Source organism: Pongo pygmaeus, chromosome 1, assembly GCF_028885625.2.
Source record: "Pongo pygmaeus isolate AG05252 chromosome 1, NHGRI_mPonPyg2-v2.0_pri, whole genome shotgun sequence".
Classification (NCBI taxonomy): domain Eukaryota; kingdom Metazoa; phylum Chordata; class Mammalia; order Primates; family Hominidae; genus Pongo; species Pongo pygmaeus.
The window spans coordinates 229,465,893-229,492,178 of NC_072373.2; the positions used below are offsets into that span (position 1 = coordinate 229,465,893).

The 26,286-nt window shown below is 51.4% G+C and overlaps 1 protein-coding gene across 19 annotated transcripts; it reads left to right on the forward strand.

Moving 5' to 3' along the window:
* Positions 1-849: 849 nt before the first annotated feature.
* LOC129010501 (cyclin-dependent kinase 11B) lies at positions 850-26,056 on the forward strand. Of its 19 annotated transcripts, none has more exons than XM_054444813.2 (21): positions 970-1,138; positions 1,912-2,039; positions 2,568-2,691; positions 4,558-4,673; positions 8,359-8,486; positions 10,660-10,798; positions 15,456-15,592; positions 18,771-18,932; positions 19,278-19,373; positions 19,459-19,617; positions 20,167-20,232; positions 20,828-21,003; positions 22,692-22,782; positions 23,399-23,520; positions 23,769-23,874; positions 24,084-24,205; positions 24,282-24,389; positions 24,488-24,604; positions 24,800-24,948; positions 25,155-25,344; positions 25,425-26,056. In XM_054444813.2, exons 3-21 carry the CDS (start codon positions 2,581-2,583, stop codon positions 25,515-25,517), a joined length of 2,388 nt encoding a protein of 795 aa, XP_054300788.1. In that variant the 5' UTR covers positions 970-1,138; positions 1,912-2,039; positions 2,568-2,580; the 3' UTR covers positions 25,518-26,056. The 19 variants fall into 19 exon arrangements, with proteins under 19 accessions (XP_054300762.1, XP_054300815.1, XP_054300808.1 ...); XM_054444797.2 differs by having other exon boundaries at positions 1,912-2,034; XM_054444851.2 differs by having other exon boundaries at positions 972-1,138; positions 18,771-18,893.
* Positions 26,057-26,286: the final 230 nt, after the last annotated feature.

The window sequence follows — 26,286 nt, forward strand, 5'->3', positions numbered from 1 at the left end:
GTAGTCCCAGCTACTCCAGAGGCTGAGGCTCGCAGGATAATGGCATGAACCCAGGAGGTGGGGCTTGCAGTGAGCCAAGATTGCGCCACTGCACTCCATCCTGGGCGACAGAGCGAGACTCCGTCTCAAAAAAATAAAAATAAAAAAAATAGGGAGATTTCCCCAGTTACCAAGAACTCAGGAAGCAACATTAAGAGCTTGAGGGAGGCCAGGCGCGGTGGCTCACGCCTGTAATCCCAGCACTGTGGGAGGCAGAGGCGGGCGGATCACTTGAGGTCAGGAGTTCGAGACCAGGCTGGCCAATATGGCGAAACCTCGTCTCTACCAAAAATATAAAAATTAGCCAGGCGTGGTGGCGGGGGCCTGTGGTTCCAGCTACTCGGGAGGCTGAGGCAGGAAAATCCCTTGAACCCGGGAGGAGGCTGCAGTGAGCCGAGACCACGCCACCACACTCCAACCTGGGCGGCAGAGCAAGGCTCCGACTCAAAAGTAAATACATAAATAAATAAAATAAAATCACATCGTAAGAGCTCTCCCTGCCCTGTTTTTGGGTAAGGTTCAGACTTAAACTCCGACATCGGCCTTTACAAGACGCACAGACCTGAGGCGCCTCACGAGGTAACCAGCAGGTAAATGGAGCGCGCTCCACCCACCCGCCACTAGGGGTCCCAGCGGTCAAGGGGGTGGAATGCGGGCGTCTAACGCGAAGGCATTCAGCTCGCAAGCCTTGCCACAGGCGCGGGCTTCGCTACCGGAAAAGTCCCGGTCGGATTCCGGAAGCCAGCCACGCGCTCCGCGCAGGCGCAAACTGCTCCAAAAGTAGGCGTCGCTCACGGGGAGTCCCGATTCCAGCGTCACCAGCCCGCGCCGAAGTCGGAAGTGCGCTCAGGGCGCTGTTTCTTCTGTCTTTCTGGACCTGAGCAAGCGCTGTTTTATGCGTCATCATCCCGCGCAGACACAGGAAGTGCTACACGGAACGAGCCCCTGTCGTTGTCCTGAGTTCTGGGCCGGAGGTCGGCTATTATATCATCATTACGCGCCAACATAGGAAGTGACGATACTTCTGGCGCGCGCCGGTTGCTGTTTCTTCTCTGGGTTGGGGACCGGCGGCGGCGGCGGCAGCGGCGGCGGCGTAGGGGTGAGTTCCGACTGGGCGGACCAGGTGTGGGAGCGCGACGAGAACTGCACATCGAGGTCTTTCTTCCGAGCAGGCCTCGGAGCGGGGCGGACCTGGGCCCAGGGGCGAGCGACACCCTCGCTTCCGCGGACAGTCTCATCCCGCACGGAACTTTGGGTGGTGGAGGCGGCGGGTCCAAACGCTGTCTGGAGCCAACGTCTGCCAGGCCGAACCTCAAGTGTGCAGGGCTGAACCCGAGGAAATAGCCCAGTGCCCGGGTCAGGTGGCCTTGTTCGCGAGCACATCTCGGAGCGTCTCCCCGGTCTCAAGGTGCAGCTGTCCAGTGTGCTAGTGGCTTCCCATAGTCCAAGTGGTCTTCCTAGCAGATTCTGACAGTAAAAGCAGTGTTTGATGAGTGGCAGGTCCTGAGTTAAGAGCCTTTAAACGGATGATCTTTAATCCGCGATCGATCCTATCACGTAGGTGTTGTTATTCTGGTTGTACAGAAGACTAAACTGAGGTGAATTACGTTACCCAAGACCATACAAGAATGACAGAAACGAGATTTGATTTCAAGCGGTCATTTTTCAGAACCCATCACTCTTTTTTGTCGCCCATGCTGCAGTGCAGTGGCTGTTCACAAGCGCCCTTCAGCCTGGAACTCCTGGACTCAATCGGTCTCCCATCTCAGCTGGCAGAGTATATGGGACTACAGGCGCTCGCCACCTTGCCTGGCTTACAACTTATCCTTCTTCTTGTTGTTTTTTTTTTTTTCTTTTTTCTTTTTGAGACAGGGTCTTTCTGGAGTGCAGTGACGCGACCTCGGCTCACTGGAACCTCCGCCTTTCGGATTCAAGCGATTCTCCTGCCTTAGCCTCCCGAGTAGCTGGGATTCCAGGCACCCGCCACCACGCCCAGCTAAGTTTTATATTTTTAGTAGAGACAGGTTTTTCTCCGTGTTGGCCAGGCTGGTCTTGACCTCCTGACCTTGTGATCCACCCGCCTCAGCCTAGAACTTACCTTTTTTTTTTTTTTAACCAAGTCTTACTTTGTTATCCAGGCTGGAGTGCAGTGGCGCAATCTTGGCTCATTGCAGCCTTGACCTCTCTGATTCAAGTGATCCTCTTGCCTCTAGCAGCCTCCTTTCTGTAGCTAGGAATACAGGCACGCGCCACCACACTGGGCTAACTTTTGTATTTTTTGTAGAGACGAGGTTTTACCATGTTGCCCGGGCTGGTCTTGAACTCCTGAGCTCCAGCAATCCACCCGCCTCGGCCTCCCAAAGTGCTAGGGTTACCGTCTTGAGCCACTGCGCCGGGCACAACGTCTTATTCTTAATGAGGATTTATTCTGAATCCCTCAAAAGTGACTAGGTTCAAGTGTTCACAAACAACAGAGCACCATAGCTTGTTGTGTCCTGATGCAGGCTGAATTATTTTTCTTTTTGCAGTGTTTTAACTCAAATGGGTGATGAAAAGGACTCTTGGAAAGTGAAAACTTTAGATGAAATTCTTCAGGAAAAGAAACGAAGGAAGGAACAAGAGGAGAAAGCAGAGATAAAACGCTTAAAAAATGTAAGCCATATTTTTTAAGTAAGTGGTTTTCTTAAAGGAGATTTAATTTCTTTGCCCTCATTTTTCCATTAGAACAACGCTTCTTCGGTGAAGTTCTTTTGTACTTCCAAATGTCGCAGGTGAGCCCAAAATCTATTCTAAAAATTAACAAAAACATTCAAATATTCAGTTGACATTAAAGGCAGATTTAACACACTAAAGCTGTGTCTAGATTGAGCATACATGGAGAATAAAATATTTTGAATGTTAAGTCATTAGCAAAACTGGACTAATTTTTCTCATTTCATTATTAGTATATTCATAATAGTATCTCTAAGTATTTTTAATATAGTGGGAACTTGCCTTGAAATTAATATAAATATTTTACATTTTTCTTGGTTTGCATAGTAATGTACTTAGGAAACCTTTTTAGTAATTTGGTAAGAGGCATTTGCAAAGTACCTCTTTTGCTAAGATCTTTAGCAGCATCATTTGGGATGTTTGTGAGTACAGGCATACCTTGTTGTATTGCACTTCACTTTATTATGCTTCACAGATATTGAAATTTTTCCAAATTAAAGGTTTGTAGCAACTCTGCATTGAGCATTTTTCCAGTAGCATGTGCTCACTTTGTTAGCTTTTTTTTTGTTTTTGAGACGGAGTCTCGTACTGTCGCCAGGGCTGGGTTCACGCCATTCTCCTGCAGCTGGGACTACAGGGGCCCACCAACGTGCCAAGCTAATTTTTTGTATTTTTTAGTAGAGATGGGGTCTCACCGTGTCAGCCAGGATGGTCTTAATCTCCTGACCTTGTGATCCACCTGTCTCGGCCTCCCAAAGTGCTGGGATTACAACAGGCAGGAGCCTCCACGCCCGGCCTTTTTTGTTTGTTTTTGAGGCAGAGTCTTGCTCCATTGCCCAGGCTGGAGTGCAGTGGCATGATCTCAGTTCACTGCCACCTCCGCCTCCTGGGTTCAGGCAATTCTTCTGTCTCAGCCTCCCAAGCTGGGACTACAGGCACCAGCCACCACGCTCGGCTAATTTTTGTATTTTTAGTAGAGACGGGCTTTTCACCTTGTTGGTCAGGCTGATCTCGAACTCCTGACCTCAGGTGATTCACCTGCCTCAGCCTCCCAAAGTGCTGGGATTACAGGCGTGAGCCACCGTGCCCGGCCTAAACCAAACTTTTATATGCGTTGGGAAACCAAAAAATTTGTGTGACTCACTTTATTGTGGTGTTCTGGAGCCAAACCCAAAATATCTCCAAGGGATGCCTGTACCATATGAGGCATCACAAAGTATTTGGTTTGCAAGATACGCCTTAAGATTCATTTTTGGCTCATATAAGCAACTAACATACTTGGCATAGAGTCTAATGCTCCTTGTCATATATGCTGTTTTTTAATTTCTCATCTCAGGTTTCAGATTACAGAGAGTTGTAATTTTAATGTGATGAGAGTTGAATGGAAGTTTGTTTGTTTGTTTGTTTGTTTCCCTGAGACGGAGTCTAACTCTGTCGCCCAGGCTGGAGTGCAGTGGTGTGATCTCGGGTCACTGCAACGTCCGCCTCCCGGGTTCAAGCGGTTCCTGTCACTATGCCCAGCTAATTTTTGTATTTTTAGTAGAGACGGGGTTTCACTGTGTTGTCCAGGGTGGTCTCGAGCTCTTGACCTCGTGATCCGCCTGCCGGGGCCTCCCAAATTGCTGGGATGACAAGCGTGAGCCACCGCACCCGGCCAAAACTTCTTTATATTTTATAACACTGGCTCATTCAGAGTATATATGAAAGTTTGTTCTTGGATGTTGCCCAGGTTTGATTATCATTAAAAATACTTTATGAAGAAAAAAATTGATAAAGAAAATGATTAACTTTGTCTTTGCTTCGTAGTCTGATGACCGCGATTCCAAGCGGGATTCCCTTGAGGAGGGGGAGCTGAGAGACCACCGCATGGAGATCACCATAAGGAACTCCCCGTACAGAAGAGAAGACTCCATGGAAGACAGGTGAGCGGATGCACACATGTGCAAGACGGAGCTGTACACAGCCCTGGCCTGGCCCGCCCTTCCTAGGGTTACTGTGACAACTGCGTGCTATTGTAAATATTAAGGTTTGCTCTTTCCTAGGGTTACTGTGACAGGGTGTGCTGTTTTAACTGTTAAGGTTTACTCTTTCCTAGGGTTACTGTGACAGGGCGTACTGTTGTAACTATTGAGGTTTACTCTTTCCTAGGGTTACTGTGACAGGGCGTGCTGTTGTAACTATTGAGGTTTACTCTTTCCTAGGGTTACTGTGACAGGGTGTGCTGTTGTAACTGTTAAGGTTTACTCTTTCCTAGGGTTACTGTGACAGGGTGTGCTGTTGTAACTACTGAGGTTTACTCTTTCCTAGGGTTACTGTGACAGGGTGTGCTGGTGTAACTATTGAGGCTTACTCTTTCCTAGGGTTACTGTGACATAGCGTAACTATTGAGGTTTTTATGTCACAGTTGTGACTGACTCTCAAGTGTTGTCTGTGGCCCTCCTCCCCCTTGCCCCTTCTTCCTGTAAAGAACTTTGCCATGTGTTACACTGATTAATAAAATTTACTATATAGGATTTTGCACAGGCCAGGTGTGGTGGCTCACACTTGTAATCTCAGCACTTTCGGAGGCCAAGGCGGGCTGATCAGCTGAGGTCAGGAGTTTGAGACCAGTCTAGCCAACATGGTGGCTAGACTTTCCTTTTCCCGTTTCCCGTTTCCTTTCCTTTTCCCGTTTTAAAAGGAAAAAAAGGCCAGGCGCGGTGGCTCACGCCTGTAATCCCAGCACTTTGGGAGGCCAAGGCGGGCAGATCACAAGGTCAGGAGATCGAGACCATCCTGGCTAACACAGTGAAACCCCGTCTCTACTAAAAATACAGAAAATTAGCCGGGCGTGGTGGCGGGAGCCTTTAGTCCCAGCTACTCAGGAGGCTGAGGCAAGAGAATGGCATGAACCCAGGAGGCGGAGCTTGCAGTGAGACAAGATCATGCCACTGCACCCCAGCCTGGGCGACAGAGCAAGACCCCACCTCAAAAAAAGAAAAAAAAAAAGGAAAAAAAAAGATTTTGCACAAATAAAGTAGAATGCTGAAAGATACCTGAGGAGGGCCGCTGATGAGAAATGTTCATACTGGCCGGACGCGGCGGCTCACACCTGCAATCCCAGCACTTTGGGAGGCCGAGGCAGGCAGATCACTTCAGCCCAGGAGTTCAAGACCAGCCTGGGCAACATAGGGAGACCTCGTCTGTACACAAAATAAAAAAAGAAGAAGATGAGAAAAACCAAGTGAGTTTTCCTGCCATAGCCAGGTGCCCCTCATGTTCATCATCAAGGTTTTCAGAGCCTAGATAGAGACACGGAAATGGATGAGACTGGGGTAACAGAGCAAGACCCTGTGTGGAAAAAAAAAGAAAATGTTCTTGTTGAGACCTGTGTGTTCCGACGTTTCTTCCTGTGCCGTGAACTGTTTCTCGTTTGTTTTTTTCTCATATCTAGCTCCTCTCCGTCATCAGGTATTAGCAATTAAATAGCAATTAAATAGCAATTAAATAGTAATTAAATGGTAATTCAATAGTAATTAAAGGAAACCCAGCCAGAAATTATGGCAGAATGGTTTTCCTGAGAAGCTTAAGGTGTGAATTTTCCCAGAATTTTGGTGATACAGAAATCAGCTCAAGATACTGTTAAATGACCCTTTGAGATTATGAAGATTGTTTTGTTGTTGTTGTTGTTGTTGCTTTGACACAGAGTCTTACACTGTCGCCCAGCCTGGAGTGTACTGGCATGATCTCGGCTCACTGCAACCTCCAGCTCCTGGGTTCAAGTGAGTCTCCTGCCTCAGACTCCTGAGTAGCTGGGATTACAGGCATGTGCCACCACGCTCGGGTAATTGTGTGTGTGTGTGTGTCTGTGTGTTTTTAGTGGAGACGGGATTTCACTATGTGGTCACACTGGTCTTGAACTCCTAACCTCAGGTGATCTGCCTGCCTCAGCCTCCCAAAGTGCTGGGATTACTGGCGTGAGCCACTGCACCCAGCCAAAATTGTAGGATCTTTTAACAGATTTATTGGGGAATAAATAACATAAAATGAGCTGCCCTTGTTTAAATATGATGTGAATGGCTGGGTGCGGTAGCTCGCGCCTGTAATCCCAGCATTTTGAGAGGCTGAGGCGGGTGGATCACCTGAGGTCAGGAGTTCAAGATCAGCCTGGCCAACATGGTGAAAGCCTGTCTCTACTACAAACACAAAAATTAGCCTGGCATGGTGGTGTACACCTGTAGTGCCAGCTACTCAGGAGGCTGAGGCAGGAGAATTGCTTGAACCTGGGAGGCAAAGATTGCAATGAGCCAAGATTGTGCCTCTGCACTCTAGCCTGGGGGAAAGAGCAAGATTCTATCTGAAAAAAATAAAACTAAAGCCGGGTGCGGTGGCTCACACCTGTAATCGCAGCACTTTGGGAGGCCGAGGTGGGTGGATCATGAGGTCACAAGTTTGAGACCAGCCTGACCAATATGGTGAAACCCCGTCTCTACTAAAAATACAAAAATTAGCTGGGTGTGGTGGCGCACACCTGTAATCCCAGCTACTCCTAAGGCGGAGGCAGGAGAATTCCTTGAACCTGGGATGGGAAGGAGAGGTTGCAGTGAGCTGAGATTTTGCCACTGCATTCCAGCCTGGGCAACAGAGCAAGACTCTGTCTCAAAAAAATAAATACAGGCCGGGCATGGTGGCTCACACCTGTAATCTCAGCACTTTGGGAGGCTGAGGCAGGCAGATCACGAGGTCAAGAGATGGAGACCATCCTGGCTAACATGGTGAAACTCTGTCTCTACTAAAAATACAAAAAAAATTAGCCGGGCATGATGGCAGCCGCCTGTAATCCCAGCTACTCGGGAGGCTGAGGCAGGAGAATGGCGTGAACCCAGGAGGTGGAGCTTGCAATGAGCCGAGATCTCGCCACTGCCCTCCATCCTGGGCGACAGAGAGAGACTCCATCTCAAAAAATAAATAAATAATAAAAATGAATACATAAAATAAAATAAATAAGATGTGATGTATTTTTACACGCCCATGAAACTGTCACCACAGTCAAGCTAGTGAACCTGCCCCTCACCCCCTGCAGGTCCTCTGAGAGGCATTTCGTTCCATCTGCACAAAACATTGATTTCTTACATTTTTCATCTGAATCTTGAGACGCCTAGGCCGGGCGCAGTGGCTCACGCCTGTAATCCCAGCACTTTGGGAGACCAAGGCGGGCAGATCACGAGGTCAGGAGATCGAGACCATCCTGGCTAACATGGTAAAACCCCGTCTCTACTAAAAATACAAAAATTAGCCGGGCATGGTGGCGGGCGCCTGTAGTCCCAGCTACTCAGGAGGCTGAGGCAGGAGAATGGCATGAACCTGGGAAGGTGGAGATTGCAGTGAGCCGAGATCACGCCACTATACTCCAGCCTAGGCAACAGGGTGAGACTCCGTCTAAAAAAAAGAAGAAAAAAGAAAAAAAAGATGCCTAAAGTTGGAGAATTAATGTAATTTTTTAAATGATGTTTCAGCTTCGTTCCTATCTAAATCATGCATTTTTCTGGGTTGAAGAAACCTCATAATAGCCTGATGCTTCTTTGCACTTTCTCAAGCATGATGCAGTGCTGTTGTGTTTTATTTCAGAGGAGAAGAAGATGATTCTTTGGCCATCAAACCACCCCAGCAAATGTCTCGGAAAGAAAAAGCTCATCACAGAAAAGATGAAAAGAGAAAAGAGAAACGTAGGCATCGTAGCCATTCAGCAGAAGGGGGTACAGAAGCATTTACTTTCTTTGACATCATGTTTAAGTGTGGTTTCTTTCCTGTTCCTACTCTTCTGCCTTCTCCAGAGCACCACTGAAAACCAGAGAAAGCACACTCTAGCTGAAAGCATACGTGTGTCACAGACCATTCAGAAGGGCTATAGAGAGAATACTCTAGCTGAAAGCATGCGTGCGTCACAGACCATTCAGAAGGGCTATAGAGAGAATACTCTAGCTGAAAGTGTGTGTGCATCACAGACCGATCAGAGGGGCTATAGAGAGAATACTCTAGCTGAAAGCGTGTGTGCATCACAGACCGATCAGAGGGGCTATAGAGAGAATACTCTAGCTGAAAGCGTGTGTGCATCACAGACCGATCAGAGGGGCTATAGAGAGAATACTCTAGCTGAAAGCGTGCGTGCGTCACAGACCGAAAACCAGAGAGAGCAAACTGTAGCTGAAAGCGTGCGTGTGTCATTCAGAATGGCTAGTCCATTTTTCTTCTGGGGTTTTCTCTCCCCCATTATATTGTTTGGGAGCAGTTTGTTTACATTTAAAATGACCTTAATTCAACAAGTATAGGAGAAAAACACACCCCAAAATGGGTATTTGGTCAAGTCCAAAGAATGGGTTTGGCTTGAGCAGTTTGATCTCATACCAACATCAGGAGGTTCTTACAGGTGTTAGGAAAGTCGGACCTGGAGCCTGATTTAAATCTCCTTATTATAAATACACTTGATTAATTAATGTGGCTTCATTGCACAGTGTAGAAGCCCACGGATAGCAAAGCTTTGTTCTGTAGTCTTTATGAAGAGTGATTTTTTATTATAAAACTAATGTTTTACTTATAGTTTATTCAGTATAGAAAATTTTTAAAAGACGAATATTACAATTCTGCTCTTCTGTGATAGCAGAATTGTTTTTCTTTTTTCTTCTTTCTTCATAATTAGACGCTTAGTGCAGATAGTTTTCTATTTTCAAAGTTTTTTATTTAACATAAAATCATAATTATTCGACTGGGTGCAGTGGCCCACACCTGTAATCCCAGCACTTTGGGAGGACAAGGATGGAGGATCACTTGAGCCCAGGAGTTCAAGACCAGCCTGGCCAATATAGTGAGACCCTGTCTCTTTAAAAAAAAAAGGCCGGGCGCGGGGGCTCACGCCTGTAATACCCGCACTTTGGGAGGCCGAGGCGGGCAGATCACGAGGTAAGGAGATCAAGACCATCCTGGCTAACACGGTGGAACCCCGTCTCTACTAAAAAGACAAACAATTAGCCGGGTGTAGTGGTAGGCGCCTGTAGCCCCAGCTACTCTGGAGGCTGAGGCAGGAGAATGGCGTGAACCCAGGAGGCGGAGCTTGCAGTGAGCCGAGATTGCGCCACTGCACTCCAGCCTGGGCAACAGAGCAAGACTCCGTCTCAAAAAAAAAATAAAAAGAAAAACTAGGATTACTTAACGTTAACATCATTATTTAAATATTTATTTAAATATTTAGTGTTCTTGATTTAATTTCTTTTTTTTTTTTTTTTTTGGAGACTGGAGTCTCGCTTGTCGCCCAGGCTGGAGTGCAGTGGCAAGATCTCGGCTCACTGCAAATTCCGTCTCCCGGGTTCACGCCATTCTCCTGCCTCAGCCTCCTGAGTAGCTTGGACTACAGGTGCCTGCCACCACACCCGGCTAATTTTTTGTATTTTTAGTAGAGATGGGGTTTCACCATGTTAGCCAGGATGGTCTCGATCTCCTGACCTCGTTATCTGCCCGCCTCGGCCTCCCAGAGTGCTGGGATTACAGGCGTGAGCCACCGTGCCCGGCCTTAATTTCATTTTCATGTGGGGTTTTTTTGTTTGGTTTTTTTTTTTTTTTGCCCAGGCTGGAGTGCAGTGGCATGATCGGCTCACTGCAACCTCTGCCTCCCGGGTTCAAGCAATTCTTCTGCCTCAGCCTCGCTTAGTAGCTGGGATTACAGGTGCCTGCCACCACGCCCAGCTAATTTTTGTATTTTTAGTAGAGACGGGGTTTCACCATGTTGGCCAGGATGGTCTTGAACTCCTGACCTCTGGTGATCTGCCCGCCTCAGCCTCCCAAAGTGCTGGGATTACAGGCGTGAGCCACCATGCCCGGCTTAATGTGAAATTTTTGAAGTGAGGTTTCTTTGCATGACACTTTATTTCTTATTAGGGAAGCATGCTAGAGTAAAAGAAAAAGAAAGAGAGCACGAACGTCGGAAACGACATCGAGAAGAACAGGATAAAGCTCGCCGGGAATGGGAAAGACAGAAGAGAAGGGAAATGGCAAGGGAGCATTCCAGGAGAGAAAGGTGAGTGGGCTGGGTCAGTTGAGGACTTTATGAAAGGGCTGTGGTGGTGTGTACCATCATAAGAATGAAGAAGAATTTGGCAATAGAAGTCACATTTGAGCCAGGTGTGGTGGCTCACGCCTGTAATCCCAGCACTTTGGGAGGCCGAGATGGGCGGATCACGAGGTGAGGAGATGGAGACCATCCTGGCTAGCATGGTGAAACCCAGTCTCTACTAAAAAAAAAATACAAAAAATTAGCCAGGCATGGTGGCGGGCACCTGTAGTCCCAGCTACTCAGGAGGCTGAGGCAGGAGAATGGCGTGAACCCGGGAGCTGGAGCTTGCAGTGAGCCGAGATTGCACCACTGCACTCCAGCCTGGGCGACAGAGCGAGACTCCATCTCAAAAAAAAAAAAAAAAAAAGTCACATTTGGTTCAGAAGTGTTAGACATGGAAACAGCACAGTGAACACTGGATGAGGCTGACCAAGAGAACTGTCCTGAGGGAGTGAGTTTTTACTGCTTCTGGAAGTAAGAACGGGCGTGATTTGATTGATGGAAGACAATGAAGGGATCAGAAATCTGCACGTCCCGCCGGGCGCAGTAGCTCATGCCTGTAATCCTAGCACTTTAGGAGGCTGAGGTGGGATGATCCCTTGAGCCTGGGAGGTCAAGGCTGCACTCCAGCCTCGTTGACAGAGTGAGACTGTGTCTCAAAAAAAAGAAGAAGGGAGATCCCAAAAACCTTGAAACAGTCTGGAAATCGGGACACTGGACTCCTAGGACTCCTGGCCATTAGTCTGTATATTCATTCCCCTTTATAAGCCAGATTCCCAAGAAAGAACATCGGTGTAGCCCCAGATCTGTTCTGTGAACCAGGAAAAAGGCTATAGGCCAGGTGCGAGCAGGCCCATCTCTGCCTTCAGAGCGAGTCCACAGAAAGCTTTCGAGCTGCTCCAGGAACAGAGGAGTCTGAAGTGGAAGGGCGTGTGCAGCGATGTTTGCCAGCAGCCAGGGCTGGGTGCACAGCATGTAAAGATGATGAGAGGGCGCTGGTTCTTGTTGATGCCTAAGGGTGTGGGAGACACTGAGGCCCAGGGGTCAAGGTCCGAGACTGCTGTGGAGTGAGCAAGGTTTCAGTTGGCCTAGTTCCTGTTAGTGTGTGAAACATTCATGTATGCCATGCCCTGTGCCAGACACCGAGTGTGCCTTGTCCCACGAGAGTAGAGCTTGGGATAGAAGTGGAGGTTGGTAGATGAAATTTGGGCTGTCATATTGATTTCCCAGAAGGTAAAGACAGAAGAGTGAAGGAGCAAAAAGTGTTGGGGGCAGACTTCTGGGTAGGGCCGATTCAGATCAGCCAATCCAGAACTGGGTGTGGTAGCATATGCTACTTGGGAGGCTAAGGCCAGAGGACCGCATGAGGCCAGCCTGGGCAACGTAGGGAGACCTTGTCTCTGACAAGAAGGAAACTGATAAGGATAATCTGAGAAGCACTGATGCTTGGAAAACTGCTGAGCTGTGGGTAAAAGCAGTAAGAATCTGACCTTCTGGCCTGAGAGCTGCTCCCTTTACTGCTTCCACTCTGCGCTTTGGAAGCGCGGAGGTTCCGCTGGGCCAGGGCAGCTGCAGGACCTGCAGTTTCCTTGCTGCCTTGGAAGGGGTTACTCTGTTTACAGCAGTGGGTGGTGGCCTTGCCCACCAGCATCCTCAGTGGAGGGAAGAAAAGGCCAAGAGGTCTGCTAGAATGAAGTACAGTGTGGTTGGGAACAGCTGTGATCTAGCCAAAGACGTGCAGCAGAGACTGGAGAGAGCTCGAGCCGCCACCCACTTCTGACCAGCCCTGAGGATGCAGCTGTGTGCAAGGACCTAGCAGAAAATAGAAGCCGCCGCAGATGCGAATGAAGCCTGAACGTTCAATGTGCTCCCTGTCCACACACATCCGTGGGCCAAGGAAGCCTTACTGTGGCTCGAGGTATCTGAGTCCAGCCTCTTTCCAGTGCTGGCTAATTGCTAAGCTGTGCAGACACGGTGGTGACCCCTAGGAAGCCAAGGCTGAAAATTAAAATAGGCATGTGGGAAAGAACGGCGTGGCCACGAGCTGTGAGGGAGATGAATTTCACGGACAACCAGACAGGCCTCGGTGGTAACAACGAAAGGGAAAACTTAGAATCCAGAATTGCTACAAATGTATTATCTAAAATACAAAGAAGTATGACAGTGTGACCTGTATTGAGGAAGAACATCATCAGTAGAAACTGTCTGAGTGTCCAGATGTTGAATTTAGTAAAGGCTTGGAAACAACTTGTGGATGGAGCAGTAGAAATTATCCATCCTGAAGAACAGAGAGAAAAAAACAAGAAAAATGAACAGTGCCTCAGAAACCCGTGGTACAACATCTGCTGTACCAAAACACGTCGAATGGGGGTTCCAGGAGAGAGGAAAGATATTTTTTACAATAATGGTTAAAAACTTCCCAAATTTTAATTTAAAAAAAATCTGCACATTCAAGAGCACAGGACGTTTGAACTAGAATAAATACAAAATCACATCATAGTCAAACTGGCAAAGGTCAAAGAGAGAATGTTGAAAGGCATCAGAGAAGAATGACCCATCCCATGAAAGGGGAGCTTCAATACCGCCAGCCACTGATTTCTTAGAAACAATGGAGGCCAGAAGGCAGTGGAGTGGCATACTCAAGCTGCTCAAAGAGAAGAACCGTCAGCCAGGAATCAAAACCGTTCTACACAAGTGAAAGGGAATGAAAGACATTCCCTGAGAAGCAGAGACTGGTGGGATTCATTGTTGGCGAGACCTGCCTTAAAGGAAATACTAAAGGAAAGCCTTCAAGTTGAATGGAAATGACACCAGATAGTAACTTGAATCCTCAGAAAGGCAGGACAGGCACTGCAGATAGCAAGTGTAGGTTGACGTCAATATCCTATAAATATCTCTCCTCACATCTTAGGTTTTACTGGAACTACGACTGTATAAAATAATTACACTGTGTTGTCGTGGTATAGAACATACATGGACTGCACAAAGAAGAGGGAATGAAGCTGTATTATAACAGTTTTAAATTTTACTGGAATTGAGCTAGTATTGTGAGGAATATTGTGATCCCTAGAGCAACCACTTAGAAACAACTTTTTAAAAAGTACAAATAACAAATTAAAATGGTATGCTAAACATATGTAATTTAAAATCAAAAAGGGAAGAATAAAAAGGACACAGAACAAAGCGAGAAGAGTAAATCCAACTGTACATGTAATTCTATGACATGTGAAAGGTCTCTGTGCCCCAAACAGACGGGGCAGATTATCAGATAGAAAAACAAGATCTAACTGTATGCTGTCTGCTAGAGAACGGGAAAAGACGCAGCCTACAAACATCAGCTCTCACAGGAGAGCTTGAATGGCTGTACTCATACCAGACAAAACAGATGTTAAGAAATATTAGAAACCAGCCTGGCCAACATGGTGAAACCCCGTCTCTACTAAAAATACAAAAATCATCTGGGTGTGGTGGCACACACCTGTAATCCCAGGTACTCGGGAGGCTCAGGTATGAGAATCACTTGAACTCATGAGATGGAGGTTGCAGTGAGCCGAGATTGCGCCACTGCACTCCAGCCTGGGTGACAGACCAAGACCCTGTCTCAAAAAAAAAAAAAAAAAAAGCTAGAAACAAGAAGGAGCAAGGACTTTACAGCCACAAAAAGGCCAATACAGCAGGAAGACACAGCAATGATACATGTGAATGCATCTAACCACAGAGCCCAGAATCCATGAAGCAAACACTGATCGAATGGAAATAAATGGATCATTTATTAATTAGAATTGGAAATGGCAGCCAGGCACGGTGGCTCGGGCCTGTAAACCCAGCACTTTGGGAGGCCGAGGTGGGCAAATGATCTGAGGTCAGGAGTTCGAGACCAGCCTGGCCAACATAGTAAAACCCTGTCTCTACTAAAAATACAAAAATTAGCCAAGCGTGCTGGCGGGCGTCTGTAACCCCAGCTACTCGGGAGGCTGAGGCAGGAGAATCGCTTGAACCTGGGGGGCAGAGGTTGCAGTGAGCCGAGATTGCGCCATTGCACTACAAAAGAATTAAATTAGAAATTAACAACAGAAAGAAACCTGGGGAAATCTTCAAATGTTAGAAAATTTAACAACACAATTCTGAAAAATTCATGGCTCATAGAAATAATTATAAGGAAAACAGAAAATATCTTGAACTAAATAAAAATGAAAACAATGTGGCCGGGCACGGTGGCTCACGCCTGTAATCCCAGCACTTTGAAAAGCCGAGGCAGGCGGATCACGAGGTCAGGAGATTGAGACCATCCTGGCCAACATGGTGAAACCCTCGTCTCTACTAAAAATACAAAAATTAGCTGGGAGTGGTGGCGCACGCCTGTAGTCCCAGCTACTTCAGAGGCTGAGGCAGGAGAATCGCTCGAACCCTGGAGGCAGAGGTTGCAGTGAGCCGATATCATGCCACTGCACTCCAGCCTGGGGGACAGATAGAGACTCCGTCTCAAAAAAATAAAATAAAAAAATAAAGAAAAAAAAACTTCATGGATTGAACTACATAGAAGACCAGTTTACAAATTTGGACAAAAACGCGATAAGCAAGCTTTCTGTTTAGGGGGAATGATGGCGTGTGCCTCCTGCAGGGACCGCTTGGAGCAGTTAGAAAGGAAGCGGGAGCGGGAGCGCAAGATGCGGGAGCAGCAGAAGGAGCAGCGGGAGCAGAAGGAGCGCGAGCGGCGGGCGGAGGAGCGGCGCAAGGAGCGAGAGGCCCGCAGGGAAGGTAGGCGGCGCGGTGGGCAGCTGTGCTCGGCGGGACGGACGCGTGTCTGCTGCTGCCCCCTGGTGTTGGGCACTTGCTTTCACAGGCGGGTGCTTGGTTCCTGCGCTTGCTTTTCGCCCCTGCCTTTTTTTTTTTTTCTTTTCTTTTTGGAGACAGAGTTTTGCTCTTGTCCCCCGGGCTGGAGTGCGGTGGCGCGATCTCGGCTCACTGCAACCTCAGCCTCCCGAGTAGCAGGGATTACAGGAACCCGCCACTATGTTCAGCTAATTTTTAAATATTTTTAGTAGAGACAGGGTTTCACCATGTCAGCCAGAATGGTCTCGATCTCCTGGTCTCGTGATCCACCCGCCTCGGCCTCCCAAAGTGCTGCGATTACAGGCGTGAGCCAACGCGCCTGGCCAATACGAGCTTTTATAGTCACCCACGTCCTCGCCTTAATGGAGATCTTTATTTCTTCACCCAGCTTCCGGTTTCTGTCTGGCGTCCTTTTCCTCACACCCCACACAACTCCCTGGAGCTTATTCTTCAAGGCAGGTCTAGGTCTAGTAGTAATTAGAACTCCCTCTGCTTTTGTTTATCTGGGAATATCCTCATTTCTCTCTCACCTTTGAAGGAAAGTTTGCTGGATACGTGGTTCTTGGTTGACAATTTTGTTGTTGTTGTTTTGAGACAGAGTCTTGTTCTGTTGCCCAGGCTGGAGTCCAGTGGAGCGATCATAGCTCACTGCAACCTTGAACTCCTGGGCACAAGTAATCTTCCCACCTCAGCCTCCCGCGTAGCTGGGACCTACAGGCGTAGCGTGTCCCGCCACACCCGGCTCATTTTTCAGTAGAAACAAGGTGTCCCTGTATTACAGGCTGGTCTTGAATTCCTGGGCTCAAGGAACCCTCATGCCTAGCTGACAGTTTTTCCTTTTCACTTGGAATATTTCAGCACATTGTCTTCTGGCCTCCAAAGTTTCTGATGAGAAATCTGATGATCTTATTGAGGATCCCTTGGATACTTTAATCTGATGATCTGATTGAGGATCCCTTGGATGCTTTAATCTGATGACCTGATTGAGGATCCCTTGGATGCTTTAATCTGATGATCTGATTGAGGATCCCTTGGATGCTGTAATCCGATGACCTGATTGAGGATCCTTTGGATGCTTTAATCTGATGACCTGATTGAGGATCCCTTGGATGCTTTAATCTGATGATCTTATTGAGGATCCCTTGGATGCTTTAATCTGATGACCTGATTGAGGATCCCTTGGATGCTTTGAAGATTCTCTTTGCCTTTGGCTTTCAACCGTTTAATAATGGGTTTTCCTGTGGGTCTCTTGATTTCATTCTACCTGGAGCTCATTGAGCCTCTCTAATGTTTATATTCATGGTTTTCATCCAATGTGGGGGTTTAAGGAATTCTTCAGATACCCTCTCTGCTCCTCTCCTCCCTCCTGGGCTCCCCACAGATCTGTTGGGGTCCCCGAGGCTGCTCAGCACTGCTCACTTTTCTTCAGTCTCTTCTGCTTTCTTTTCCTCAGACGATGTGATTTTATTGTTGTGTCTTCAGGCTCACCGATTATTTCTTCTGCCTGCTCACATCTGCCTGTGAGTTTCTGTTGTGAATATTTACTTTTTAGTGTCTATTGTGAGCATGTACTTATTAGCTCTGGAATTTCTCTCTGGTTTCTTGTTGGATCTTCTGTCTCTGTTGATATTTCCGTCATGTTCACGTGTCATTTTCTTGACTTTCTCCACATCTTCCTTTCGTTCTCTGAGGAACTGAAGGGTAAGACAGTTCCCTAAAGTCTTCGTCTGGGACATCTACCGTCAGGTGATTTTCAGGAACCGTGTCTGTTGGCTTTTTTTTCCCTCTGAATGGGACATACTGTCCTGTTTCTTTGTTTCTCTTGTGTTTCTCTTAGTCAAAAAAATGGACATTTGAATCTCATGATGTGACTCTTCCTGGTCCCTACTCAAGGGTGTGCACTTGTTGTTTCAGTTGTGCTGGGCTGTGGCTGTGGGGTCGGCCTGTTGTGGAAACTCGGGGTCTTCACGGGTCTTTTCTGAGCCTGAGCCTTTCCCTGGTCATGTGCAGCCACTTTTTAACGTTCCCATCAATACAGTTGTTTTTATTTATTTATGTATTTATTTTTATTTTATTTTTTTATTTTTTGAGACGAAGTCTCACTCTGTCACCCAGGCTGGAGTGCAGTGGCGCGATCTCGGCTCACTTCAAACTCCACCTCCCAGGTTCACACCATTCTCCTGCCTCAGCCTCCCGAGTAGCTGGGACTACAGGTGCCCGCCACCACGCCCGGCTAATTTTTTGTATTTTTAGTAGAGTCGGGGTTTCACTGTGTTAGCCAGGATGGTCTCGATCTCCTGACCTCGTGATCCGCCCGCCTTGGCCTCCCAAAGTGCTAGGATTACAGGCATAAGCCACTGTGCCCGGCCAATACAGTTGTTTTTAATGTTCTTGGCCTGAAGTGTCTGCCTCCTAAAGGGGGAAAACGGAGAAATGAAGGGGGCAAAGGGGGACGTGGTGCTCATGCCATGGAAGTACCTTCAGCTTAGGGGTGGCCGTGGCTGCTGCCTCTTCATGCCTCTGGGGTGGGACACGCAGTCATCACACTGACCTCGGGTGTGTGTATCCGTCTGCCCACCTGGGTCCGTCTGCCCACCTGGGTCCGGCGAGCTGCGTGCAGGCTGCTGCCTGCCACAGCGGGGAATGAAGTGGGAGGCACTAATGTGTGAAGCGGTGACGTTGATTAATGAATCACAATTTACTCTCCAAGATTTCCCCTGAAGTTGCAAACCTTCAATAGACTCCAGAGCACCTCCGTAGTTGCACAGGACTGATCCTGTGATGCAATTGTTGTCTAGGTGGGGAGACTGATTCCCAGTGCTTCCTACCCCATCTTTCCAGAATCTTCTCCCGCCCCTTCCTTTTTGACCAGTGAAGATTAGTCTAGAAGGTCCACCTGGGTCCTCGGGCTCACGGCCTCCAGGTTGGAGCTTTTTCTCCCTGGGCTTCCTGGCCTCTGACCCCGATGCTGTCAGCGCCCTGTGCACGCTGTGGGTGTGTCTGCCAGGAGCGGGTGTGGGAGATGAGGCAGCTGTGCCGAGTGGGGGCCTTTTGAGGAAGGCAGCGTTGCTAGTGCCGTCTCCCTCTCTGCCCTGCGCGCCAGTGTCTGCACATCACCGAACGATGAGAGAGGACTACAGCGACAAAGTGAAAGCCAGCCACTGGAGTCGCAGCCCGCCTCGGCCGCCGCGGGAGCGGTTCGAGTTGGGAGACAGCCGGAAGCCAGGTGAGGCCAGGCCGGCGCCTGCGCAGAAGCCTGCACAGTGTGAGTCTTTCCTGGGGGATGTTTGGCGTAAGGTGTAAGATTCATTTAAAGCCCAGCTAAGTAACTGCTTCAGAAGAAAGTGAGAGATGTGCTGGCTGAAGTCCTCTCGTGTCGTGAGAGGGACTGTGAGTGCCTGTGTGCGGCCAGGACACAGGACGTGTGTTTATCCGCTGGGACATTCGCCACTGGCCCCGTTAGAGAAGTGGCTTCCAGCATCTGTGGATGAGCTGGTTTCATACCAAGCAAAGTTAATCATTATGTGAAAGGCACTAGTTTTGGGGTGGTGGTAGCTTGTTCGTTTAAAAACATTTCCCCAAATTCACCTTTAACGGTTTATTTCATAAGTAAAAGAAGAGAAAATGGAAGAAAGAGACCTGCTGTCCGACTTACAGGACATCAGCGACAGCGAGAGGAAGACCAGCTCGGCCGAGTCCTCGTCAGGTACCTGGAACCGCCTGGCCGAGGCCTTGACCACTGCTGCCCAGGAAGGCCCAGGTTCACCCTCTGCTCTGCTGTCTTTCTACAGCGGAGTCAGGCTCAGGTTCTGAGGAGGAAGAGGAGGAGGAGGAAGAGGAGGAGGAGGAAGGGAGCACCAGTGAAGAATCAGAGGAGGAGGAGGAGGAAGAGGAAGAGGAGGAGGAAGAGACCGGCAGCAACTCTGAGGAGGCGTCAGAGCAGTCTGCCGGTGAGGCACCGCGATGACTGTGTGAGGTGTTGTGACTTCACTGTAGTGTTAGAAACTGCAGAGAAATAGCTGGCAGGCGGGGGAGTTGAAACTCCCTTCTATCTAGGACTTTCTCGGGACACCTCCACATCGATTCTTTTTGTTTGTTTTTTTTGAGACGGAATCTTGCTCTGTTGTCCAGGCTGGAGTGCAGTGGCATGATCTCGGCTCACTGCAACCTCTGCCTCCTGGGTTCAAGTGATCCTCCTGCCTCAGCCTCCCAAGTAGCTGGGACTACAGGTGTGCGCCACCACGTCCGGATAATTTTTGTATTTTTAGTCGAGACGGGGTTTCACCACGTTGGCCAGGATGGTCTCGAACTCCTGACCTCAGGTGATCCACCCGCCTCGGCCTCCCAAAGTGCTGGGATTACAGGTGTGAGCCACCGCGCCCAGCCTCCATATCCATTCTTGGGAACACTTGTTGCTTAGCTGAAGTGGAGCCCACATCCTGCCTGTGGCAGCACTCACCCCGGTGCCCGTCTGAGCAGATGCCTCCTTTCTCTTGCAGAAGAAGTAAGTGAGGAAGAAATGAGTGAAGATGAAGAACGAGAAAATGAAAACCACCTCTTGGTTGGTAAGAGCCTCCCTGGAGACAGAGCCCCTTCCTTGTCTGTCTCCGAGTGCAGCAGCCCTCTCTTAAGACAGCCGGTCCTGCGAGGCGTGGGGCATGCCAGGGGCTGGGAGGCCGCCTAATTCGTTGGCCGCTCCAGGCTGTGCCGGTGGGGCCCGCATTCCTCGGCGAGGCACAGTGCTGAGCAAGGGCGTCCTGAGTGCCCAGCAGGGCCGAGGAGCTGGGAAGCCCAGGCCCAGTTCCCCACGGGGGAGGCCCGTCAGATGGTGGCTCCGGGCCTGTCCCTGCAGAGCAGAGGCCTGGCCTGGCCTCTGGCAGACAGTGAGGTTATGTCCTCAGCCTGGGGGACGTGGATGTGGGCTTATCCCCCACATGACACCGCACGCCTCCTCCCAGCTCAGCATCCGGGCCCTATCTCAGCTGAGCCTGCCAGCACTCCTAGGCCTCGGTGCCCTGTGTCCAGGGCGTGAGAGCCCAGCACCAGCACCTCCCAGCGGGACACGGGGCAGCCCTGCCACGCGCTTGAAGCCCCTGGGGCAGGAGGAGGTTCGTGATCCTTGCTTCTTTCTAGCTTCGTAATTAGGTTCAACTTTTCCAGTTCCAGAGTCACGGTTCGACCGAGATTCCGGGGAGAGTGAAGAAGCAGAGGAAGAAGTGGGTGAGGGGACGCCGCAGAGCAGCGCCCTGACAGAGGGCGACTATGTGCCCGACTCCCCCGCCCTGTCGCCCATCGAGCTCAAGCAGGAGCTGCCCAAGTACCTGCCGGCCCTGCAGGTCAGGCCCTCCCCTCGCCCCGAGCCGCTGTCCGCATTGGCAATCGGAGTTACCACAGGGACTGAGCGAAGCCTGGCCCCCTGTTGGCGTCTGTCGCCTCACAGGGCTTCTGGGCCCACTGGGGAAGTGAGGGGCGGGCACAGCCACTGGCCCCTCGTGCTTCTAGGTCCTGCCTCTTTCTGGTGCTGGATGGAACTGGGTGGACAGGGAGGTGCCCACGGGGCTGCTCTGCGGCTTGAAAGGCAGGCAGCCTGGGTGTGCAGCTGCAGTGCTGTCACTGCTGCCCGAGCTGCGTCCTCCTCCGCACTGGAGACCAGTGCCCTCCACTTGACCCCTGCGTGGGCGGGTTATGTAGGCACCAAGGCCTTGTTACCGGCATCTGTGCAGGGCCTGGATGGAGGGGTGGCTACGGGAGTCAGTGTAGATGTGTGGCCAGAAGCCTTTTGCTTAGGCAGCTATCAATAAGGCAGGATATTGTTGGGAGCGATTTGGAAGGGACAAGCCTGAGAAGGTGCCAGTGGCCTCAGGGGCCTGGGAGACCGGCAGGGACTCGGCCCCCTCCTTGGTGCCTGTGGGTGGAGAGGTTCTCTCTGGCACATGCAGGAGGTCTCTGTCAACTGCCCTATGCATTGTAAGCGCCTCTGCCCCTTAGTGCTCCTGAGCGTAGGCGTCAGGCCACAGGCCACCCCGAGTACGTGACATCCGGCCCTGGGCACTGGCCCCAAGGTACACTCAGGGAGAGGTGTCCTGGTATGGGGCATCATGCTGCGCCTGGCAGGTAGTGCCCGTCCTCAGTGTCATCCTGGTATAAGCAGGGGACACATCCAGTTTGACAGAGAGACTCTCAGGATGCCCTTTTTTTTGGAGACTGGGTCTGTGTCTGTCACCCAGGCTGAAGTGGAGTGGCTTAATCATAGCTCACTGCAGCCTCCACCTCCCAGGCTCAAACAATCCTCCCATCTCAGCCTCCTGAGTAGCTGGAACTACGGGCGCAAGCCACCATGCCTGGCTAATTTTTTTATTTTGTAGAAAAGAGTTTTGGCCAGGCACAGTGGCTCACGCCTGTAATCCCAGCACTTTGGGAGGCCGAGGCGGTGGGTGGATCAGAGGTCAGGAGTTCAAGACCAGCCTGGCCAATATGGTGAAATCGGGTCTCTACTAAAAATACAAAAATTAGCCTGGCGTGGTGGTGTGTACCTATAATCCCAGCTACTAGGGAGGCTAAGGCAGGAGAATCGCCTGAACCCAGAAGGTGGAGGTTGCAGTGAGCCGAGATCTGACCATTGCACTCCAGCCTGGGTGACAGAGCGAGACTCCGTCTCAAAAAAAAAAAAAAGAAAAAAGAAAACAGAGTCTTGCTATGTTGGCCAGGCTGGTCTTGAACTCCTGGGCTCACTCAATCCTCCTGCCTTGCCCTCCCAAAGTGCTGGAATTACAAGCCTGAGCCCTTGCAGCTGGCTGGGATGGCCTTTTGTTCACACTGGTTTTGTTTGATAATAAAGTGTCAGATGGTTTTGCAAGGAAAGAGACTTTGAAAGAACTGAGCTGCTCCCGGCCTCACCTCCAGCCCAGTCCCAAGGCTCTGCCCTGCACCTGCCCCATGCCGGGTGTGCTGTGCCTGTGGAGGCAGCCGCCCTCCCTCCAGCTGGCATGGCCACTGAGACCTCACATAGGCGCTTCCTTCCCAGGGCTGCCGGAGCGTCGAGGAGTTTCAGTGCCTGAACAGGATCGAGGAGGGCACCTATGGAGTGGTCTACAGAGCAAAAGACAAGAAAACAGGTGGGTGGGGTCCCGGTTCACCCCACAAAGGCAGGGGAAGTGGGCCAGGGGCTGGCTGCCCGAGAGCTGCGACTGCACCAGGTCCCGCCTCACCTGAGCAGCTACTGGAGGTTGGACCCCTCAGCGCCTCTAGAAGCCAGAGGTCAGCCTGGCCCTGGGGCTTTGCCACTTCCTTGCGGTAGCAGGCGGCCTGCCCCACTGAGCCCAGGCCCAGCGCGGAGTGGTCTGTGCCGGGGCTGGTCTGCAGGTTTGCGTTCCCAGCGTCCCGCCCAAGCAGGTGTGTGAGCCGGGAACTCTGTTGGGAGTCGGCCACTGGGATCCCAGGTGAGGCCGGCTCTGTTGGGGAAGTGGATGAGTCGGCGTGGCCACTGGGATCCCAGGTGGCCGTAGGTGGCTGTGAGTGTCCGTGGTGTGTTGAGAGTGGGAAGCCGTGGGTGTTGCCCAGACCTCAGCTGGGGCGTTCTACTGGTGCCCACGTGCCCCCACCTAGAACGAGACCCCCCTCCGTGAAATGCTGGCGCTTTGGGCACTGCCTGCGGTCGTCACTGAATGAGTCCACTGTTGGGTACCGTGATTTTAAGAATGCCTCTCAGTGCCGTCTATATTTTCTTCCCAGATGAAATTGTGGCTCTAAAGCGGCTGAAGATGGAGAAGGAGAAGGAGGGCTTCCCGATCACGTCACTGAGGGAGATCAACACCATCCTCAAGGCCCAGCATCCCAACATCGTCACCGTTAGAGTGAGCATGGCCCCACCACGCCTGGCCCCCGGTGGAAGGCTTTTCCGACAGGGCCCCGTGCTGTCCTGGGGCCGGGTGCTTCCTACACTCCCCTGCGCTTAGTGGAGCCCTTCACAGACCACACAGAAGCAAGCATTTGCCTCCCGGGTGGCACCGGAGGTCCTTACTGTCCCTCAGCATCTGCGCCCGGGTACAGGGGTGGGCGGGGGCCTGGAGGTGCCCAGCACCCACAGAGCCGTGCCCTGCAGGAGATCGTGGTGGGCAGCAACATGGACAAGATCTACATCGTGATGAACTACGTGGAGCACGACCTCAAGAGCCTCATGGAGACTATGAAACAGCCCTTCCTGCCAGGTACAGCCGCGCCCCGGGGGCCTCTCTGCGCACAAGTGGGGGCAGTGTCCTGGTCACCCCCGCGGTGACACTGCTGCAGGGAGGGCCAGCTGCATCCGCAGGGAAAGCCCTGAGAAGCCTCTGTTGCTGCCGAGGCGAGTGGGCCACCCTGAGTGCCCTGGGCTGGGGGCGGCCGGGTCCACATGGGAGCCTCCCTCCCTCCCTCCCAGGGGAGGTGAAGACCCTGATGATCCAGCTGCTGCGGGGGGTGAAGCACCTGCACGACAACTGGATCCTGCACCGTGACCTCAAGACGTCCAACCTGCTGCTGAGCCACGCCGGCATCCTCAAGGTGAGCCCCCCTCCGAGTGGCCCACCCCAGGGTGACCTGCGCGGGCCCACCCACAGCCGCCCATCTGTCATTGCAGGTGGGTGACTTCGGGCTGGCACGGGAGTACGGATCCCCTCTGAAGGCCTACACCCCGGTCGTGGTGACCCTGTGGTACCGTGCCCCAGAGCTGCTGCTTGGTGCCAAGGTGAGTCCTGGGCATCTGAGAGCCTCCCTTGTCCCCCACACAGCCTCCCACAGCTTCGCGGGCCCTGGCCCTCCTGAACGCCTCTCCTGGCCTCTTAGGAATACTCCACAGCTGTGGACATGTGGTCAGTGGGCTGCATCTTCGGGGAGCTGCTGACTCAGAAGCCTCTGTTCCCCGGGAAGTCGGAAATCGATCAGATCAACAAAGTGTTTAAGGTGGGTCTGGGCTCTGCTGCAGGTGCGCTGTGGATTTCAGAGGAGCTGCAGGAATGGGGCTGCGGGGCGCACAGGTGCTGGATTGAGATGTGGACCAGGGCCACTAAGAACCCTCCTGGTGGCTTCTCTGCCAGGACACAGGTGCCAACACCGTGGGCCACTTGGCATGGCTGTTGAAGCACCTCTGTCTTTCAGGATCTGGGGACCCCCAGTGAGAAAATTTGGCCTGGCTACAGTGAGCTCCCAGCAGTGAAGAAGATGACCTTCAGCGAGCACCCCTACAACAACCTCCGCAAGCGCTTCGGGGCTCTGCTGTCAGACCAGGGCTTCGACCTCATGAACAAGTGAGCCCAGTGCAGCCGGGCGGCGGGAGGTCCCGAGCCATAGCGGTGGCTTCCCGGTCCCAGGCCTACCTGCTGTCTCACCACCTTCCAGAACTGCTCTGGTGCCTGGCGTCCCATGCCCTGAGCCCCGTCCCAACATAGCCCATCTTTGGGGTACCCAGTGGAGCACACGAGCGCCTCCTGGGCCTCTGGCCCTCTCCCCCCAGGTTCCTGACCTACTTCCCCGGGAGGAGGATCAGCGCGGAGGACGGCCTCAAGCACGAGTATTTCCGCGAGACCCCCCTGCCCATCGACCCCTCCATGTTCCCCACGTGGCCCGCCAAGAGTGAGCAGCAGCGTGTGAAGCGGGGCACCAGCCCAAGGCCCCCTGAGGGAGGCCTGGGCTACAGCCAGCTGGTGAGGGGCCTGGCGGGTGAGGCGTGCCCACAGGTGGGGCTGGCTTGGGCAGGGTCCTCACGGTAGCCGACTCGTCCCAGGGCGACGACGACCTGAAGGAGACGGGCTTCCACCTTACCACCACGAACCAGGGGGCCTCCGCTGCGGGCCCCGGCTTCAGCCTCAAGTTCTGAAGGTCGGAGTGGACCCGTCATGGGGCGAACTCAGCCGGGACCGCAGGCGCGGCTACTGCGGCTGGAGCTGCGATGAGACTCGGAACTCCTCGTCTTACTTTGTGCTCCATGTTCTGTTTTTGTATTTTGGTTTGTAAATTTGTAGAATTAAATCTTTTTCCTTGTTGTGGAGGAAAGAGCTGTGTTGTCTCTGTGACTTGCCCAGGGAGGAGAGGGTCGGCATTTGTGGGTGCCCACGTGGGGCAGCACAAACCTCCACACACCCTCTCCCACTCTCGACATGCACGGGGCTGGCTGGGCCGTGATTTGGAAAGGAACTGGTGGGGGCCGGGTCGATGGTTTAATCTTTGGAGCTGGAGACCTGTTTCTGTGTTGGGATGAGCGATGCCTTCTTGCCCCAACCTGCTCGTCCAGACCAGCCCTGTCCACACAGGCCCCCGGCCCCCAACCCCCAGCTCCAGGTGTGCCAGCAGACTCAGCAGGTTTTTATACAAGGTTGTTATGAGCTTTAAAATGTATTAAAATATTCTTCGAGGAAAGCTCCCCGTGTCGTCCTTTCAGTGGCCCGGGACCATGTGTGGGAGGGGAGTCGCAGAGCACCCGGCTCTAGGGGAAGAGGGTGGTGTGGGCGGCTGTGGCCTCTGACCCCACGTGGGCCAGTGTCTTCCCCAGGCAGGAGGGGTGCTCCTACCTCCCAGGGGGCCTCCACTCTGGCAAGGTGGTCCCCCACCCTGTGCCAGTCCTCCCAGCCCCCACCCGCATCCCCTTG